Genomic DNA, 18,761 nt, shown 5'->3' on the forward strand with positions numbered 1-18,761 from the left:
AATTTGGGGCAATTTGAATATAAACTGCACTTTGAATATGAACATAGTTGAATATATAAACTATGTCTGAATACAAACCGTATTGTTAATGTTAAATTTCTTGGGTATGAAAATGGCATTAAGATTAGGTAGGATAACACCTCTGATCCTAAGAGATACTTACTTAAGTATTTATGATAAACGCCCGCAGCTCAATTTTAAGGAACAAAAATAAAAGAGCCCCACCCTCACGGCACGAGATTCGCGCGTGCGCAGAGCCCTCTATTTCCGAGACTTATTTCGCGCAGGCAGGAGGTCAAATTGGACGTCTCGGAGCGGAAATGCACAGCGGCGAGTTCCGGTGACCGCTCGGCGGCAAAGGCGGCGGAATGCAGGAGGTGCCTCAGGGTGAGCGCGCCGAAGAGACATGGGTGGTGGATCTGAAGGAACGGGAGCTACTCTAACTATATTCTTGTATCCGCGCAGACTGCCCCGGGACCGGCAGCGCCCAGGCGGGCCGAGGGGCCTCATGTCAGGGGTGCCCCAACCAGCGGCTGTGTGCTTCTGGGGCCGGCGCCGCTCCGGACCCGGGTGAGGAAGGGGCAAGGCTTCAACGGGAAGCGACAGGCACGGGCCCGGAAGAGGCGGGGCGTGGAAGAGAATGGGTGGTGATGGAGGGGGTAGGACCTGAAGGATGAGTGACAGGCGTAGGGCCAGTGAGCGTGTTAAGGGGAGCGGGGCCAGAGAACGAGGGGCGTGGAAAGAAGTCGACGAAATTGGGGGGCGGGGCTAGGGGTTTGAGTGACTGTAGCCGACTAAGGTCGTGTCCGCTGAGGGAACTAGCGCAATAGACACACTTTTAAGACAGGGAGGCCCCAGGCTTAAATCATGGCTCCGCCAGCCACTTAGCTGTGTCGCGTTTGGACAAAATTTTCTTCCTTGTGAGGAAGGATTCTCTCAATCATTCAATAGAAATGTGTATTAATCACTTACTAGGCACAGTGCTGTGGGCTGGGGGTACCGGTGTGGGTGAAACAGACGCGCTCACTGCCCTGTTGGAGTTTAGTTTAATAGAGGAGACGGATAATAAATCATTACAGTGATAAATACTTCCAAGGGAGAACTCAAGGGTGGGGAGGACTCTGGGAACCTTCCTAAATAGAAGCTTGAAAAGCAGGAGACTGAGAGAAGAATTTAAAGGAGTTGAGGGAGTGACTTGGGTTTGATTCTTGGCCCCACTGCAAGCTCTGTGATCTTGAGCAAGGGGCTTAACCTCTGAGCCTCAGTTTCCTCATTGAAAATGGGGAGGAAAATAGGTGCCTCACAGTGTTGTAAGGATTTGAAATGAGATATCTGAAGCACAATGAAGTGTACAATAAATGAGAGTTATCAGTGACAGATATGTATTAAGCATCTGCTGTTTATCAGGGTGACTCACCCTTAGCACTGTTGACATTTGGAGCTGGATAATTCTTCATCAAAGGGGCTGTCTTGTGCGTTGTAGGATGTTTAGCAGCATCCTTGGCCTCTGCCCACGAGATTCCAGTAGCACCCGCCCCCAGCCAAAAATACTTCCAACCCATTGCCATGGAGTCAGTTCTGACTCATGGCAACCCTATAGGACAGAGTAGAAATGCCCCCATAGGGTTTCCAAGGCTGTAAATTTTTATGGAAGCAGACTGCCACGTCTGTCTCCTGTGGAGCAGCCTGCAGAGCAGCTAGTGGGTTCGAACCGCCGATCTTTTGCTTAGCAGCTGAGCACTTTAACCACTGCACTACCAGGGCTTCAAAATGCCTCCAGACGTGGCCACATGTCCCCTGTGGGATTTTGCTCCCAGGTGGAGGGTCATTATGTGAAGTTCTGTTCTGGAGCAGAGATAGAACTCTACTTCAGACAGTCCCCACCCTCGTGGAGCTTATCTTCTAGTGAGGGTAGACAAACATAAACAAGGAAATTTCAGGTGGTGAGAATAGCCTTGTTTTCTTTATAGCACTAAATACTATTAATTAAAGGATATTTCACACAGCCCGAGGACTTAGCTCCTTCTATCCCGTTGGAGAAGTGACACTCGGTATCTGCTTAGGGACTTTATCACTTAAACTGCTTTCTTTGCAGCCATAGAGGAAATCAAAGAGAAAATGAAAACCGTGAAACACAAAATCTTGGTGCTGTCTGGGAAAGGCGGCGTCGGGAAAAGCACGTTCAGTGCCCACCTCGCCCACGGCCTGGCAGAGGATGAAAACACACAGGTGGGACCTTGGGGGAAACTGGGAGATGCTCTTTCTGTCTGAGGGTTTGTGATGGCTTTTGGTAGCTGATTCCTTAGATTAAATTGAGGAGGCCTCTTTGGAACCAGAACGAACAAGGGTATACCTAACCACTTGCTGTCAAGTGGACTCCGGCTCATGGCATCGCCATGTGTGTCAGAGTAGAACTGAGCTCCATAGGGTTTTCAGTAGCTGATTTTTCAGAAGCAGATCACCAGGACTTTCTTCTGAGGTGCCTTTGGGTGGACTTGAACCTCCAACCTTTGGGTTAGCAGCTGAGCGCATTAACTGTTTGCATCACCCAGTGACACCTGGGGAACACCTAGTGGTAAGATTAAAGTGTTTCATTGGGTTTTCTAGCTGTGAAGAGGAATAGCAGTGTACATCTCTTTTATTACACCAAGTTTAGATTTCTTCCTCTTCTTTATCAACCCCTTTCTGCCTTTCTATATAGTCCAGGGGTCAACAAACCTTAGCCTGTGGGCCAAATCTAGCCCGCCTCCTGTCTTTATAGCCTATCAGATGAGTTTGGTTTTTATATTTTATAGGTACCTACATAATTAGCCTCAATTTTGCCTCTTGGACTGCAAAGCCTAAAATATTTTTTATTCGACTTGCAAAGGAGAGGTTTGCACTAGGACATTCTCTTCTGCCCAAATGTACAGATGAGCATGAAAACTCAGATTAGCCGGTGCTGCTCTGAATTTTAGCTTTAATAAAAAGTGTGGTAGGATGAGGAAGAAAAACGGTTCTTTTTATCAAAAAGGTCAAGTGGAAATTTGTGATAACCTGTGATTTAAGAAATCTGCATTATTCTTTGGGACTCATAATTTTACATCGACTGTAGAAAATGATCCAAATATTCACTTAATTACCATTTTATATTTAATAAAACCATGAATACTGTTGCTTTCTTTCCTTTTTTCCCCCTAACATAGTATTCATGCCACCGTTCGTTATTTCAGAATGAAATACTATTCAAAACCTCAATATAAGAAAAAAAAAATAGACCAAGCAGCCAGAGTGGGCAATGGGGACCAAGCCCACCGCTCTGCCATACCGTCAATACACACATACACAAAGACAGAGGCACCTTACTGTATCCGAGCACTCCAAGAATCCTTTTTTTTTTTTAAATAAGAAATTAGAGTGTGGTCCAGGGGTCAGCAAGTTTTTTCTGTAAAGAGCCAGATGGTGAATATTTTGGGCTTTGGGGCCCATCTTGTCTCATTGTAACTACTCAGCTCTGCTGTTGTAACATGAAAGCAGCCATAGACAGTACGTGAGCAGTTGACCATGACTGTGTTCTAATAAAACTTTATTGTGACGAATTTGAATATCAAATAATATTTTGCATGTTATGAAATAGAATTACTCTTCTGATTTTTTTTTGCCCCTCAACTGTTTAAAAATGTTTATAGCTTATGGCTGTCCAAAAACAGGGTGCAGACTGGACTTGGCCTGTGGGCTGTAGTTTGCTGACCTGGTCTGGGTCATAGTGCCAGAAGCAGTGGTGCTGGGGAAGAGCATCTTCGGAGGAGCATTGGATCTTGGGCGACCACTTGCCTTCTGGGCCAGTGAGAAGGTTGGGCCAGGTGGTCTGTAAAGCTCTGTGTTTCTGTCACTCACTTGGGCTCTGAATGCTTCGTTTTAACTCATTTCTGGTCATTTTATAAAGCCACGTCTCTGGCCATCAGGTGGGCCAGGAGGGCTTCTCTGTGGAATGTATATGGTACATTGTAATGGCGTGTAGTTGGTATTACCCACGGGATGTAATGGTATACACGGGCCAAGACGTCCTCCAGGAATTTGGAGAGGGGAGAGATGACTGGCAGGGGACATCTGGGCAGGGCCCAGGAATATGATGGGACATGTAGGGGAGCAGAGAGGAGACAAAGGCATAGAGGAGGGGCAGCCAGGCAGACTTGGGAGAAAGGCAGTCTGCAGTGAGTGCTGGAATGGAGAGCCGAGGGTGAGGCTGGGCCCAACTGGACCATTTGAATGCTCTGGTGAGACCACTGGGTAGGGAAGCAGCATGATTTGAACGCTGCTGTAGGAGTGTTGCTGTGACACCCAATGTGTGATTGAGTGTCATTTGAGAGTGGTGGCAAACCAGCTAGATGTTGCTCTTGTCTCCATGAGAGGCCATGAGGGTCAGAACAAGGGCAGTGGGTGGAACAAAAGGGCTGGGAACAATTGAGGGCAAAGCGCTGGAGGTGGAAGAAATGGAGCTTCACAACCTTTTGGAGGAGAGGAAGACTCAGAACTTGGGTTTCACACTCGGGGCTGGGAGGAGTGGGGGTGCAGTAGAGCATTGTGACTAAGACACAGGCCCAAGTCTGATGGCCCAGGTTTGCATCCCAGCTCCACCTACCCTAGCGCTGTGACCTTGTGCAAGTTGGCAGGCAGTTGTCACTGCCTCGGTTTTCTCATCTGTACAATGGCACTCAGAGGACTGAGTGAGATTTGTCAGACTGAATGGATGTAAAGCATGTAAAGCGTTAGCACCAGTACCGGTTGCTGTCAAACTGATGGCAACGCCATGAGTGTCAGAGTAGAACTATGCTTCGCAGGGTTTTCAATGGCTGATTTTCTGGATAAACTTGAACCACCAACCTTCCAGTTAGCAGCCAAGTGCATTAACCATTTGCATTACCCAGGGACTCCAACATATAATAAGGGCTCAGTAAATGTCTACAATAATAATAATGATTATTCTATTCACTGGCATACGAAGGGCTGGTGATTTTTTGTTTTACAGATAATGGGTTTGTAACCTAGCCAAAGTACTGAGCTGAGCAGGTTCAAAGTATACTTGTTGATTAATTGTTCTGTTATCCAGCAATTTCTTGGCATTTGAGGCTCAGTTTTGTATTGGCTAGTTGACTGGCAAAGCAGTCTGTTTTCTTAGGTTATCCAGATCTGGATAGGAGGAGCTTGTCAGGAGTATTTTCAGGTACCACCACGGAAGTGAGTGCACATCACCTGTTGCTTGCCCTGGTGACACAGTGCTTAAGTGCTAGGCTGCTAACCGAAAGCTTGGCAGTTTGAACCCACTAGCCGCTCCGACGGAGAAAGACGTGGCAGTCTGCTCCTGTAAAGATTACAGCCTTGGAAACCCTGTGGGCAGCTCTACCCTGTCCTATAGGATCGCTATGAGTCGAAATGGACTCGATGGTGGTGAGTTTGGGTATACGTATCGTTATACTCAGGATTCACTCTCTTGGTTGCATTGTTGTTATTTATTGCTGTTGAGTCGATTCTGACTCATGGTGACCCATGTGTGCAGAGTAGAACTGCTCCGTAGGGTGTTCAAGGCTGTGGCATTTTGGAAGCAGATTGCCAGGCCTGTCTCCCCATGTGCCTCTGAGTGCGTTCAAACCACCAACCTTTTGGCTAGTAGTCCAGTACTTAACATTTGCGCCACCCAGGGTCTCCTCCCTTGTTTGTAGGGACTGTCGTTCTCCCAAAGGAAACTGATTAAGTTGTTCCCAAAAGGAGAGCCATGGAGACTGAGTGGCCTCTGAAGAGTATTGAAGATAGTCTCAGTTAGGGGTTTAGTGATCAGTACAATTTTCCAAATCATGAGGCTCTAATAGAAAATGTCTGTGGACAAATGGAAGTGGGGAACCCAAGATAGAGAAGGTGAGAGTGTTGACACATCATGGGGTTGGCAACCAATGCCACAAAACAATATACGTATTAATTCTTTAATGAGAAACTAATTTGCCCTGTAAACCTTCGTCTAAAGCACAATAAAAAAGAAAGAAAGAAGAAGAGAAAATGTCTAGACTGTTAACACACATCAACCACAAGTGTTGAGATCAAGAAGGCAAAGGAATGTGAAGTCCAGTTGTCAGAGACTGAGTGTATCATTCTGGTTTGCTCTTCTGATGACCAGCAGAGGGCGCATGAGGCAGATGGCTGATCAGTGTCTGAAAGTTTTTCTGACCACAGGTACAGATCGTACGTGCTGAGGAAGTAGGAGGTTGGGTTTGCTGAGAGGATTGAAGAGGGAAGCAAGAAACAAGTTTGGGGCAAGTTTAAAAGTTAACCAAAGGTTCTGCACTTTGGTTCCAAGACATTACCGCTTTCAAGATGATTGCTAGCCTTACTCTTAAAGGGTTCCTGAGGCTGTCTCATTTATCAGTCAGACAGGCAAAGCAGGGCATCTGGGGTGGAAGGAGGTGTTTGATGCTGTACTTAAGTCACTAGCAAAACACTTTTGTAGATTTGCTTCTTATTTTTTCTTTTTTGAAAGTTTAGCCTAAGCCACCATTAACCTTCAGGGTCACTGGAAAACAGGGCTTGGTCAGAGGTCCTATGGGGTAATGTAAAGAGCCCTGGCCTTGGAGTCAGGAGAGCTTGATTTACATCCAAGCTCTGCCTCTTGCTGATTGAACAAATCACTGAGCCTCGCTGAACCTCAGTTTCTTCTTCTGTAAAGTAAAGATAATGATTCCCAGCCCTAGGCAACAAGTGAGACCAAACACGAAAGTGCCCAACCCATGCCTGTCACATGGCAAGGTTTGAGTAAACAGTGGCTGAGCCTGAGTCTCGAAATGGCCTGATGCCCAGGTCACAAGGTCACCCTAGAGCTAGGCCAGGCTGAGCTCTACGGTGTCCATGAGCTTTGCTGAGTTCTTCTTTTTGATTGTGCTTTAGGTGCAAGTTTACAGCTCAGATTAATTTCTCATTAAAAAATGTATACACATGTTGTTTTATGACGTCAGTTGCAATCCCTACAATGTGACAACACTTCCCCTTTCCACCGCAGGTTCCCTGTCCCCATTAGTCTGGTTTTCCTGTCCCTTCCTGCCTTCTTGTCTTGCTTTTGGGCAGGAGTTGCCCATTTGGTCTCATATATTTGATTAGACTAAGAATTAAGAAGCACTTTCTTCATGTGTGTTATTGTTTGCTTTATAGGCCTGTCTAATCTTTGAAAAATGGGCTTTGGGAATGATTTCACTTCTGAGTTAGCAGAGTGTTCAGGGGCCATTGTCTCCAGGGTTCCTCCAATCTCTGTCAAACCAGTAAGTCTAGTCTTTTTTCGTGAATTTGAATTTTGTTCTACATTTTTCTCCCTCTCTGTCTGGGACTTTCTGTTGTGATCCCTGTCAGAGCGGTTGGCGGTGGTAGCTGGGCACCGTCTAGTTCTTCTGGGCTCAGGGTGATGGAGGCTCTGGTTCATACAGTCCATGAGTCCTTTGGGCTAATATTTTCCTTGTGTCTTTGGTTTTCTTCATTCTCCTTTACTTGGGACGGGATAGGACCAATAGTTGTATTTTAGATGGCCACTTGCAAGCTTTGTAAAGACCCCAGACACTACTCACCAAAGTAGCGTGTAGAACATTTTCATGATGAACTATGTTACACCAATTGACGTAGATGTCCCCTGAGACTGTGGTCCCCAGCCCTCAGCCCTAGCAACTCAGTCCCTCAAGTTGTTTGGATGTGTCTAAGAAACTTCTGTGCCTTTGCCTTGGTCAAGTTGTGCTGACTTCCCCCATATTGTGTGTTGTCTTTGCTGAGCTCTTTTTAGGAGTTCTGGACTGTTGTCTCAGTGACCTGGAAGATAAACATTATTACTGTTATGACTCGCCCTCATGAGATTAGCTCGGCCAAGTCTGGCCCAGTTTCTTGCTGTCTTCTCCTTTCCCCCCTTTCCTCTAACCCTGTTCCCCTCCCATCGCACACATTTGGAGTATAGTGCATACGGTTATGTAACCACTCTCGTCTCTTCTTGTTCCCTAGATTGCTCTTCTAGATATTGATATATGTGGGCCATCAATTCCCAAGATAATGGGATTGGAAGGAGAACAGGTAATAGCAGTATTTCAAAATTCGGGAAGATATTCTGTTAAGATGAACTTTATAGCACTGAACTATTAAATCTAAACAAAGAGGTAAGCAGAACCCATAAGTTTTTACATTGGCACATGGAATCAGTTATTCACTAATCAGTTCAACAGTCTGTTCGCTAGTCCTCTGTGTTCTCTCACAGCAGCTGTGAGTTTGGAGAGGGCTTATGTATAAAGTTCATCCAAACCATTTGAGAGGGGTTAGTTTCGATGCCTTCTTAGAGAGGAAGGGAAACAACAAGTAAAACGCAGAAGTAAAGACAAGGAAATTTAGCTCTGACTGGGAAAGCTAGGCTAGGGTTTGCAAGGGTCTGTACCTTGGAAGCCAGGGAATATTTCTGCCCCTGTGGTCTCCACTGCGGAACTGAGACTGAGGTTGGCGAGTGACGCAGGATGGGGGCAGGGCAGACGCTGGTCCCTCCTTGGGGACAGCAAGAAGCAGCCCAAGAAGAGGCATCCCTAAGGAAAGCTTATTGAAGCTGGAACTCGAGGGCTAAAATGTTCCAGGGGTTTCCAGATTGGTTCATTCTTTAAGTACGTGCTGGGTGCTATTCTGGGTGCTGGGGATACAGCAGGGGGTGAATGAGGCAGGTAAACAGGTAAACACCCCTACCCTCATGAGGGAGGGAAGATGATGGATAATACAGTGGAATATTACCCAGCCATAAAGAGAAATGAAGTCCTGACACATGCCATGACATGTATGAACCTTGAAAACATAATGCTGAGTGCATTGTCCAATTTAGAATGGTAAATGGTTTGGTGTGTGAATTATATCTCAGTAAAGCTGTTTGAGGAAAATAAGTTTTCATCAAGGAAAACAGACTTTCTATTTTGACTCCTGTAAGTTGTTCAACATAAAGAAAAAAACTCTTACAACTCGACCAGTGAGCAGCATCATGATAAACAGAAAATACTTAAGTTGTCAAGGATATAATTTTACTTGGATCCAGAATTGACACCCATGGAAGCAGCAGTCAAGAAATCAAATGATGTATGAGATTGGGCATATCTGCTGCAAAAGACCTTTAAAGTGTGAAAAAGGAAAGACGTCACTTTGAGGACTAAGGTGAGCCTGACCCAAGCCATGTTATTTTCAGTTGCCTAGTATGCATGCGAAAGCTGGGCAGTGAATAAGCCTGGAGAAGAATTGATGCCTTTGAATTATGGTTCTGGCGAAGAATATTGACTATACCATGGACTGCCAGAAGAACCAACAGATCTGTCTTGGAAAAAGTACAGCCAGAATGCTCCTTAGAAACAAGGACAGCAAGACTTCGTCTCATGTACTTTGAATGTGTTATCAGGAGAGACCAGTCCCTGGAGAAGGACATCATGCCTGGTAAAGTAGAAGGTCAGTGAAAAAGAGGAAGATCCTCAACGAGATGGATTGACATGGCTGCAGCAGTTGGCTCAAGCATGACAGTGATGATGAGAATGGCACAGGACTGGGCAATGTTTCATTCTCTTGTGCACAGGGTAGCTATGAGTCGCAACCGACTCGACAGCACCTAACAACAACAAGTTGCTCGAAAGAAGTATAATTTCTAAGATTGATATGTAATTGGAAGTTGCTTAAGTTGTGGCTTCATCAAAATAAAAACTATAGTGTGGAGTTGAACCTCGAAGTACAGTGGTGAGCTTTCCACTTATCCCAGGGTGCTTGCTCCCTATGGGCAGCAGACCAGAGCTCAAATTCAGGCCACTGGCAGGGCAGGTTTGTTTTTGTAAAAATATACGTAACACGACATTTGTTAATCGAACGTTTTTCACGTGTACAATTTAGTGACATTAGTTATGTTAATCATGTGCACCCATAACCAGTATCCGTTGCCAAATTTACCATAAACAGAAATTCAGTGTTTCTAAACAATGGCTCCCCTTTTCTCCCCCCGTCTCGCCCCTGGTAACCACTAATAAACTTTGATCCCTGCACGTTTGTGACAGGGCAGGTTTTGAATCAACTATTTCAGGTAATTCTCTTTACTCCTGGACTTTTTCAAAAGCAGCCTCGTTGCTCCACAATTTCCTATATTTTCTCAACAACCCCAACCAAGTTCTGTCATGCTCTAAAAATACCTCAGATGCAAAATTAGATTTGAACTCAGGTAGCTTTGGTTCCCTGGCCAGATACCTAAGTAGTTTCAAAATAACCCAACTTGGGGGCAAGGGGTATCAGATCATATCTTCCATTGCCCACCCACTCCCTCTTTATACGCTATTTAAGAATTCAGGGGTAGCATATAATAAGACTATGAGTTGTATTTTATAAAGTTGTCTTCTTACTTTGTAAAATTAGTCTAGTATGTGGAATATGACCAGAGTGCATAATTTCTTACAAACGAACATAGATGCTCATGTTCACACAGGTTCACCAGAGTGGCTCGGGCTGGTCTCCAGTGGTGAGTTTTACCTCTTTGCCTTATTTTTAAGGTTGTGTGTTAGCGGTCGTGTGTATGTAATGAATATGTGGTGGGTTCACATTTTCTTAATCCATTCTTTTGCAGTCAACAATATTTATTAGGCACTTTTCTAGGCATAGGGGATATAATTAAGACCAAACATTTTTTGTAAAGGATCAGATAAGTAAATGTTTTCATCTTACGGGCCTTACAGTCTTTGCTGTTATAGCTTCAAAGCAGCCATAGATAATATGTAAATGAACAACCATGACTGTATTCCAATAAAACTTTATTTACAAAAACAGACAATGGGCCAGGTTTGGCCCCAGGGGCTGTAGTTTGCCAGTCCCTAGTTAAGACAGTTAAGGAGAGGACGTTCATTTATGTCATTCAAGATCACTGTGATTGCAGCATAGGGCTACACGGTGCCTCCTTCAAATCCTCCCCACCACCCAGTATGGTAACTTTCTTTTTTTCCAAAAGTGATTTGAGAATACAAAGAGCAAATATACTCATAGGTTATGTGGTAATTTTGTCCTGAAAGTGGTTTTTGCAGCCAGAAATTAGTCAGAAGACCTAGGGAAGTCCTTTGTGTTTTAAGTAAAGTGTGTCTTGTGAAGTGATAGTCTCTGTGCCTCCTTCTTCCGTCCCCTCTCCAGTATGTTGAAGACAACCTGGGGGTGATGTCGGTGGGTTTCTTGCTCAGCAGTCCTGATGATGCCGTTATCTGGAGGGGACCAAAGAAAAATGGTTTGTCACACTGCTACTTATCTCTGTCACGTTCCTCCAAGGCCATTATTTGCTCTCGGCTTTATTTGCATCCTGTGCTGTCAGGCTGGTAGCAGGCTTCTTTTGCTGACCTCCATAAACTGAAAAGAAACCCACTGCTGTCGAGTTGATTCCGACTCGTAGCGACCCTAGAGGACAGAGTAGAACTGCCCCATGGAGTTTCCAAGGAGTGCCTGGTGGATTTGAACTGCCGACCTTTTGGTTAGCAGCCATAGCACTTAACCACTACGCCACCAGGGTTTAGTGTGTGATTTTAAACATCTGGTTGCCTTTTTCTTCACTAGTTGAAGAGAGCTAATATAAATAATGCCAGTTTTTGTTTTATAATTTTTAATACCTGTTGTAAATTTTCTCTCCTTAAAACGTATATAGCTCTGAAATTATTTTTATTATGGTTATATAGTAGCTTATTTGCATCAGAGAAGTGTGTGAAGGGAAACCAGTAATGGACAGATTTGGTATTGGGACTTAATAATTCAAAAATGTTAGTCCAGGGTTCCTCAGCTTTCGCACCATTGACATTTTGGGCAAGATAATTCTTTGTGGGGGGCTGTCCTGTGCATTACAGGACTTTTAGCAGCATCCCTACCCTCTGCCTATCAGATGCCAGTAGCACACCCCAACATGACAGCCAACACTGTCTCCAGACTTTGCCAGTATCTTCTAGGGACAGAATCTCCCTGCTTGGGAACCACTGATTTACAGCGTAGACTAAATGTACATAACGATCACACAACTACGTTTCTATAAGAGTCACACGTTCAGAAAAGGACACACGTGGCATCCCCTCCGGATCTCTCTTTCCAGGCATGATCAAGCAGTTCCTCCGTGATGTGGACTGGGGGGAGATTGACTACCTCATTGTGGACACGCCACCTGGGACTTCTGACGAGCACCTCTCAGTTGTTCAGTATCTCTCGGGAGCACACATCGATGGAGCTGTGATAATCACCACTCCCCAGGTGAGTCTGGGCTTCACTCAACGTCCAGATGGCAGCTGGGCTCAGGTTGTCTGCAGCTTCCCGGTGCTTCTTTACTGTGCGGTTCTGAGACCCGCTCTGAGACTTCAGAGTGTGAGTTCAGCAGCAGCACCCATTTTGGATCTGCATGAACCTTTTGTTAAAAACTGGATCTTTGATCCAGGCATTTGCAGTTGACAAATAAGCCTTGTTGTAGTTGTTAGGTGCCGTTGAGTCGATTCTGACTCATAGTCTCCCCATGTGACAGAGTAGAACTGCCCCACAGGGTTTCCTAGGCTGCAGTCTTTATGGAAGCAGACTGCCACATCTTTCTCCTGCAGAGCAGCTGGTAGATTTGAATCACCGACCTTTTGGTTAGCAGCCGAGTGCTTAACTACTGTGCCACCAGGGCTTCTTGCTTAGTGCATAGTAGGCACTAAATAAGTATTTACTGAATGAATGACACAAAGGTCCAAGGCTTCATTCCAGTGTCCCCTGGACCACATAAACACATTCTGTGTCTTACACTTTGGTTTTGGAATAACTGGTCTTTTTCAACCTTGACAGGAAGTATCACTCCAGGATGTCCGGAAAGAAATCAACTTCTGCCACAAGGTGAAGCTGCCTGTCATCGGGGTGGTGGAGAACATGAGTGGCTTTGTCTGCCCTACGTGTAAGGTGAGGGCATGCCCAGTTGTCAGTTTCCTAAACAAAATGCCCTTCTTTCGTGCTTGAGAAAATCATAGGAATGGCGCTCTGTGGGGCCCTTTCTGTCTTCTCCATCCTTTCAGGAAGTGGATTTACAATTAAAACCATTTATTGCTGACTTAATGAAAATCTTTTGGTGCTTAGTTGTTTCACATTCCAAATAAGTCATTGTTTTTAAGTTCCTTTAAAATGTGGTCTCTTCTCATGATCCTGAAACAGAATCATGTCTGCCTCCCCTTTTAACTTGCCTTGCAGAAAGAGTCGCAGATTTTCCCTCCAACGACTGGGGGCGCGGAGGCCATGTGCCAGGACCTGAAGATCCCTCTCCTCGGCAAAGTGCCTCTGGATCCACAAATAGGTGGGTAAGTCTGCACACCCAGTCCCAACCCACTGCCGCTGATTGGGGCCTTCATTCCCTGATCATCCACCATGGTCTGGCAAAGGTCCAGCCCAGACCCTGTCCTCCAGGAGCTGATGCTGCAGCTGACCTCCGCGTGAGGCTGGCCATGCTGCTGCCGTAGAGGAAGATCAGCTGAACATGTGGACAGTGGACACGTAGCCAAAAACCAAAAAACCCATTGCCGTTGGGTTGATTCCAACTCACAGCGACCCTATAGGACAGGGTAGAACTGCCCCATAGGGTTTCCAAGGAGTGCCTGTTAGATTCGAACTGCTGACCTTTTGGTTGGCAGCTGAACTCTTAACCACTGCGCCACCAGGGCTCCCATGTAGCCAAGTGAGCCAGGCAACCTCAGGGAGGTGGCGGTGGTAGCTGGGCCTGGGAGACCATAGTGATTGGTTAGGGATTCTGTCTCTGGGAAGGCAGCATAGCCCCTTTGCCTCCAGTGCTGAGACGACCCTGGTTCTCTCCATGAGCACTAGGTGAAGTCACTGGCCTGTGTCAGGGGCCATGCTACATGAAAAATGCTTCTCTCGAAGAACCAGAATCTCCCCAATCGCGTGAGACACGTGTGTGAGTGGCCCATGGGAACCAAAGGAGGAATGGCCGGTCCTGTCTCCACTCCAGCCAAGGGCTTAGGCTTGCTGTGTGACGTCTTGTTTCCCCAAGACAGAAGCACTGAACTTGCTTCAGTTATGCATGCCTGCAACATGACCCCTTCAACAGGGAGTTGGAATGTCACGTTTAGTGGCGGTGCCTGGGTCTGCAGAGAAGCAGCAAGAGGTGGCTGTCGGGGCCAGGGCTCAGGTGTGGATGGTTTTGCACCCGAGCCTTGGTGCTCTGACTTCATCTGTCAGGGAATGAGGAACACTAAGCTTTCTGAGCCTGGGCAGGAGGAGCAGCCGTATGTACCTAGGAGGCAGCCTGGGGGCTGGCTACATGGGGGGACTGGCAGGAAGGAGGCGGTGGTGTCTGCATTGTGAGGTCAGGACCTGACCAGGGGTCTGGGTGTTGGTGTGGGAGGAAGGGGCACACAAGAGGTAAAAGTGACAGGCTTTGATGGCCAGGGAGAGAGAGACGTCAAGAGGTCTGTGGTGTCCAGCGCAAGTCATTTGAAAGAGGGATATCACTCACAGAAACAGTGAATGCAGAGGGGGTGCTGTTGAGAGGAGGGTACAGTCTGGGTGGGGGGTGGCCTCCCTTTGGGTGCCGCAAGCGAGAGACAGGAGAGGCTTTGGTTTGTGCAGCAGGCTTGAGAGAGGAGAGTGGTCAGCAGTGGAGGGTCATGCCCCTCGAGGGGAGACTCGAGTCCCCAAGGGGGACTGTAGTGAGGACAGGGATGAGAATACAACTTGGGGGATGCCTGCCTTGAGGAAGTGGGGAAAGGGGTGGGAATCACCTCAGGAGGAGCCCTGGAGACCCTGGGCACAGGGAGGGGTGTATCCTAAGATCCCCCTTGTTCCCACATTTAAAAATACTTCTCTAGTGTATGGTCTTCCCCACAAAATGCAGAAAACCTCAGTGGTGTCTTCAGCCTTCCCTAGTGTGACAGACACTCAGTGAGCAGTTTTCACACTGACCCGGCCTGCTGCTGAGTCTCCACATACCAGTCCCTGCATAAGAGCAAGTATCCGCCACTCAGATGCCCCCACAGAAAACTGGGGAAACCAAAGGAACAAAGTGGTCCTTACACGACTGTTCTGGGACCACTGACCTCCCAGACCTATCCTGGCCAACGTGAACTCAAGGGCTTCCCTTGCTGGTCCCACTACATCCCCAGCATAGCCCAGGCCTGTATGGGACACCCCTCTTCCATCTCCCTCTTACCACAGGCCCCTTCCCTCTCTCAGGTTTCCCTGTCCCAGCAGCAACACAGTTGGGAGTCAGGGAGTGATGACTGGCACGTTGGCTTTGCCGGGGTCCACCTGAAGTTGGAGCACAGGAGTGGGCAGTGGAACAACATGGCCCTGTCTCTCAGCTTTCTCTAGTAGCACTCAGCTTCTGGGAGCGGGGATGGAGCAGGTTTCCCTAGGATTGAGGGTTGGCAGAGCAGCCAGAGGAGGAGGGGGAAAATCTCCGGGACAGAGGCTCTCAGAGGAGGGTCTGAGGCCTTGCCTTGTGTCCCCTGGGCCGCTGCCTGACATGCTGCTCCAGAGACAAGCTTCATGTCCATAGGAGGGGACTGGCTGCACCTCCCTGAAGGGAGTAACCACGTGGCTAGGGAAAGACTAGCAGACCTAAAGGTGCCCATGTGGAATGACCTTCAAGATACAATTGTATGTTAAAAAAGCAGTGGGCAACATTCTACATCCTAGTTTGGTGAGTAGTGTTTAGAGTCTTAAAAGCTTGTGAGTGGCCATCTAAGATAACAACTATTGGTCTCTGCTCATCCAGAGCAAAAGAGAAAGAAGAAAACTAAATACTCAAAGAAGAAACTAGTCTGTAGGACAGATAGTCTGTATGAACCATGGCCTCATCTTTCCTGAGCCCAGAAGTAGATGGTGCCCAGCTACTACTACCAACCATTCTCATCAGAGATACAATAGATGGACCCTGATAGAATGGGAGAAAAATACGGAACAGAACCTCAAATTTCTTCAAAAAACAAAACCAGACATACTGGATTGGTTGAGACTGGACGTTCCCCAAGACTGTCGCCCTGAGATACTCTTCAAACCTTGAACTGAAACTAACCCGAGGTCGCTTTGTAGCTAAATAACAGATTGGCTCAAAAAATAATGAATATCACCTGTAAGTACTGTGTTCTTTTGAAAAACCACTTATACGAGACTGAACGGTAAATGATACTTTAAGACAAAGATGAGAATGTAAGGGGCAGGGAACCTAGGTTAATGGAAACGGATCAACTAGAACAGAAATAATGAGAACATGCACAAAATGCGAAGAATGTCACTGAACAACTTATGTAGAAACTGTTGAGTGGGAACCTAAACTACTGTGTAAACCTTCACCAAAAACACAATAAAATATTACTTTAAAAAAAAAGCAATGGGCAGAACACGTGTATCCTTTTGAACTTACTTTTTCTGATAGATCCTATGCATTCCATACTTTTTTACCATGCACATTTATTATCTTTTTGTTAAAAAGAACTAGTTGATCTTTTAAAATGCGTGTTCCTGGGCCCATCCAGGAGCTACCGGGTCAATTCTTCATGGGGCCCTGGACCCTGCATTGGCCACACACCACCCAGATGACTTGTAGGCACACCAGTGAGCCAGGCATGGGTCAGAGCTGTGTTGAAGTGCTAGCGCGGGGTCCCTGCTGAGTGATGGGGGCGGCTGGGTTTCTGGAGACCCCGACTTCCTCACCCAGCTTTCTTCATCATGGGTAAGCTGGGGTTGCCACGAGCGCACCATCGTAGCACTGGGACAGGAAGAGCCCGAAGAGCTCTGAGGTCATGGTGCCACTGTGTTCTCCCGTCCTGGGTTTAACTTTCTTCTATTTGTTTCTTTAAGGAAAGAGTTGTGACAAAGGACAGTCTTTTTTGACTGAAGCCCCGGATTCGCCAGCCACATTAGCCTACAGAAGTATAATCCAAAGTAAGTGAGTGAGTCATGTAACCTCCGGATCCTACGGGGCCAGGAGGTGACATGAGTGAGCTCAGCGGGCTGGGTGTGAGAAGACCCGCCTTCCATTTAGGATGACGAGTGGGGACTGGGGTGACCTGGGGAGTGGCTCCCCTCAGCAGGGAAGCCAGGAATCAGAAGTCTGTGAGAAATCTTCCCATGACTGTTAAGTGTAGTGAGCTAATTCATAGTTAAGAAAACATGGTGAGTACAAGTTTTATGGTATGGGAAATACATTTCAGTAAAGCTGTAAAAAAAAAAAAAGTGATTAACAAAAAACCACTTGCAGGCCTGATGCTGCTGGTGGGCAGCCGTGGAAGGCCTCAGATTCCAGGTAGGGTGGCGGCTATGGAAGCTGGAGCCACCTCATCTGTGGCCAGCTTCAGTTGGTCTAGTAAAATAGTGTCAAGGGTAAGTAACGCTGCTCCCAGGATTCTCGATGTCCAGAATGGGCTGCTGTCAGGCCGCAGTGTGTGTCATTACCAAGAATGGGCAGCATGTGGTATTAGGTTCACTGCTGAAGATTCTGGGCATCGGCTGGAATGCGGCTTGAGTGAGGCCATCTGGGGGTCATGCCTGGTCAGTACGCTGCCCTCCCCAGCAAAGGGACAGCTGCCTCGGGGACTGAAGAGCCACTGGTGCTTCTTTGCTTGTTGCCTTTTTTTCTAGGAATCCAAGAGTTTTGTAGTCTGCACCCTTCACATGAGGAGCAACTCACCGGTTCCTGAAACTCGGAAAACATTAAGGACGCAAGCGGGCACCGAGCTGAGGCACTGGGCCAGCAGCACTGCTGGGGTAGAGTGGGGTCCCGGGGGTCCAGGAACCAGGCTCAGGCGTGGTTCGAAGTCACTTCTTCAGAGACACTTTAACCATCTAATTCTTGCACACTTTCCTTTAGAATATATGTAAAGAGCATTCTTGACAAATACGTCGTTTTAAAAATAAAAACTTCTCCTCCAAAACTTCTCCAGGGCTTCCTTCACGTGAAAAACACGTGGGTTATGGGATCATGGAATCTTCTTTGTTGGAAGTTGTTCAATTAGAAAAGCCTTCACTGAAACCATTTCTGCCGCTGAAGAGAGACCTAAAAAAGAACCAGAGGGATGGACATGTTGCTTAACTGCAAAATACACAGTCACGTTTTCAAACAGCATAGTCCAAAGAGTTACTCTTCAAATTGATCAAAAGTTAACATGGTGGTAGAACCTCATGCCAGGGATCAGTTCCGAGGTCAGCGCATACAGTGAAGTTAGGTGCCATGGAAATAGCCCTTGAAAAGCCCTCAAATCGCCCATATAGGATGGAATTTGTGGTTGTGTATACACCCCGCATAGTATGTGTGTATAATCAATCCAGTAATTTCCCGTGTCTATAACGTGCAGTCAGGAACTGCGTCTGTAATGAGTTGGCATACCAAACAGCTTATGATGGTTTTAATTACAAAGGAGAGACAGACAGAAACCCTAGAACGACCCTCGCTGCGCTGCCATGAGATGCTCACTGTGTTTGAGCCACACAGAAACTGAGCAGCAGGGGAAAGAATGAATTCCTGTTTTCCATCTCTCTCTGGGGCACAGAAGTGGAAGGATGAGAAATCCCCCTGTTCTTTCCCTCCCCTTCTCTCATTGCCCCTCCCCATCCCCATCCACTCCTTTGTGCCTGCTACAGATGGTAGAATTTGCACAAGTTCAGTGTGCGGAAGATGGGACGATCCCCCCTTTGATGGATAATGAGTCTGCAGAGCCCCAGGGGTGGGGTCCTGGTGCACAGTCCTTAGCCTGGCTGTGACTTCCGCCACCTCAGGG

At 46.8% G+C, this 18,761-nt stretch overlaps 1 protein-coding gene across 1 annotated transcript; it reads left to right on the forward strand.

Moving 5' to 3' along the window:
• Positions 1 to 319: 319 nt before the first annotated feature.
• NUBP1 (NUBP iron-sulfur cluster assembly factor 1, cytosolic) lies at positions 320 to 18,102 on the forward strand. Its single transcript, XM_004373431.3, has 11 exons — positions 320 to 387; positions 466 to 570; positions 2,096 to 2,229; positions 8,002 to 8,070; positions 10,478 to 10,510; positions 11,170 to 11,260; positions 12,107 to 12,261; positions 12,826 to 12,936; positions 13,222 to 13,324; positions 16,846 to 16,929; positions 17,626 to 18,102. Exons 1-11 carry the CDS (start codon positions 369 to 371, stop codon positions 17,682 to 17,684), a joined length of 963 nt encoding a protein of 320 aa, XP_004373488.1. The 5' UTR covers positions 320 to 368; the 3' UTR covers positions 17,685 to 18,102.
• The last annotated feature ends 659 nt before the right edge of the window (positions 18,103 to 18,761 follow it).

This window comes from Trichechus manatus, unplaced genomic scaffold, assembly GCF_000243295.1.
Source record: "Trichechus manatus latirostris isolate Lorelei unplaced genomic scaffold, TriManLat1.0 scaffold00024, whole genome shotgun sequence".
In the NCBI taxonomy this organism is placed as follows: domain Eukaryota; kingdom Metazoa; phylum Chordata; class Mammalia; order Sirenia; family Trichechidae; genus Trichechus; species Trichechus manatus.

Coding starts and splice junctions, on each gene's coding strand:
- NUBP1 (XM_004373431.3), top strand. Junction 8,071..10,477: donor TGGGATTGGAAGGAGAACAG/GTAATAGCAGTA, acceptor ATGTTCACACAG/GTTCACCAGAGTGGCTCGGG. Junction 13,325..16,845: donor GCCTCTGGATCCACAAATAG/GTGGGTAAGTCT, acceptor TGTTTCTTTAAG/GAAAGAGTTGTGACAAAGGA.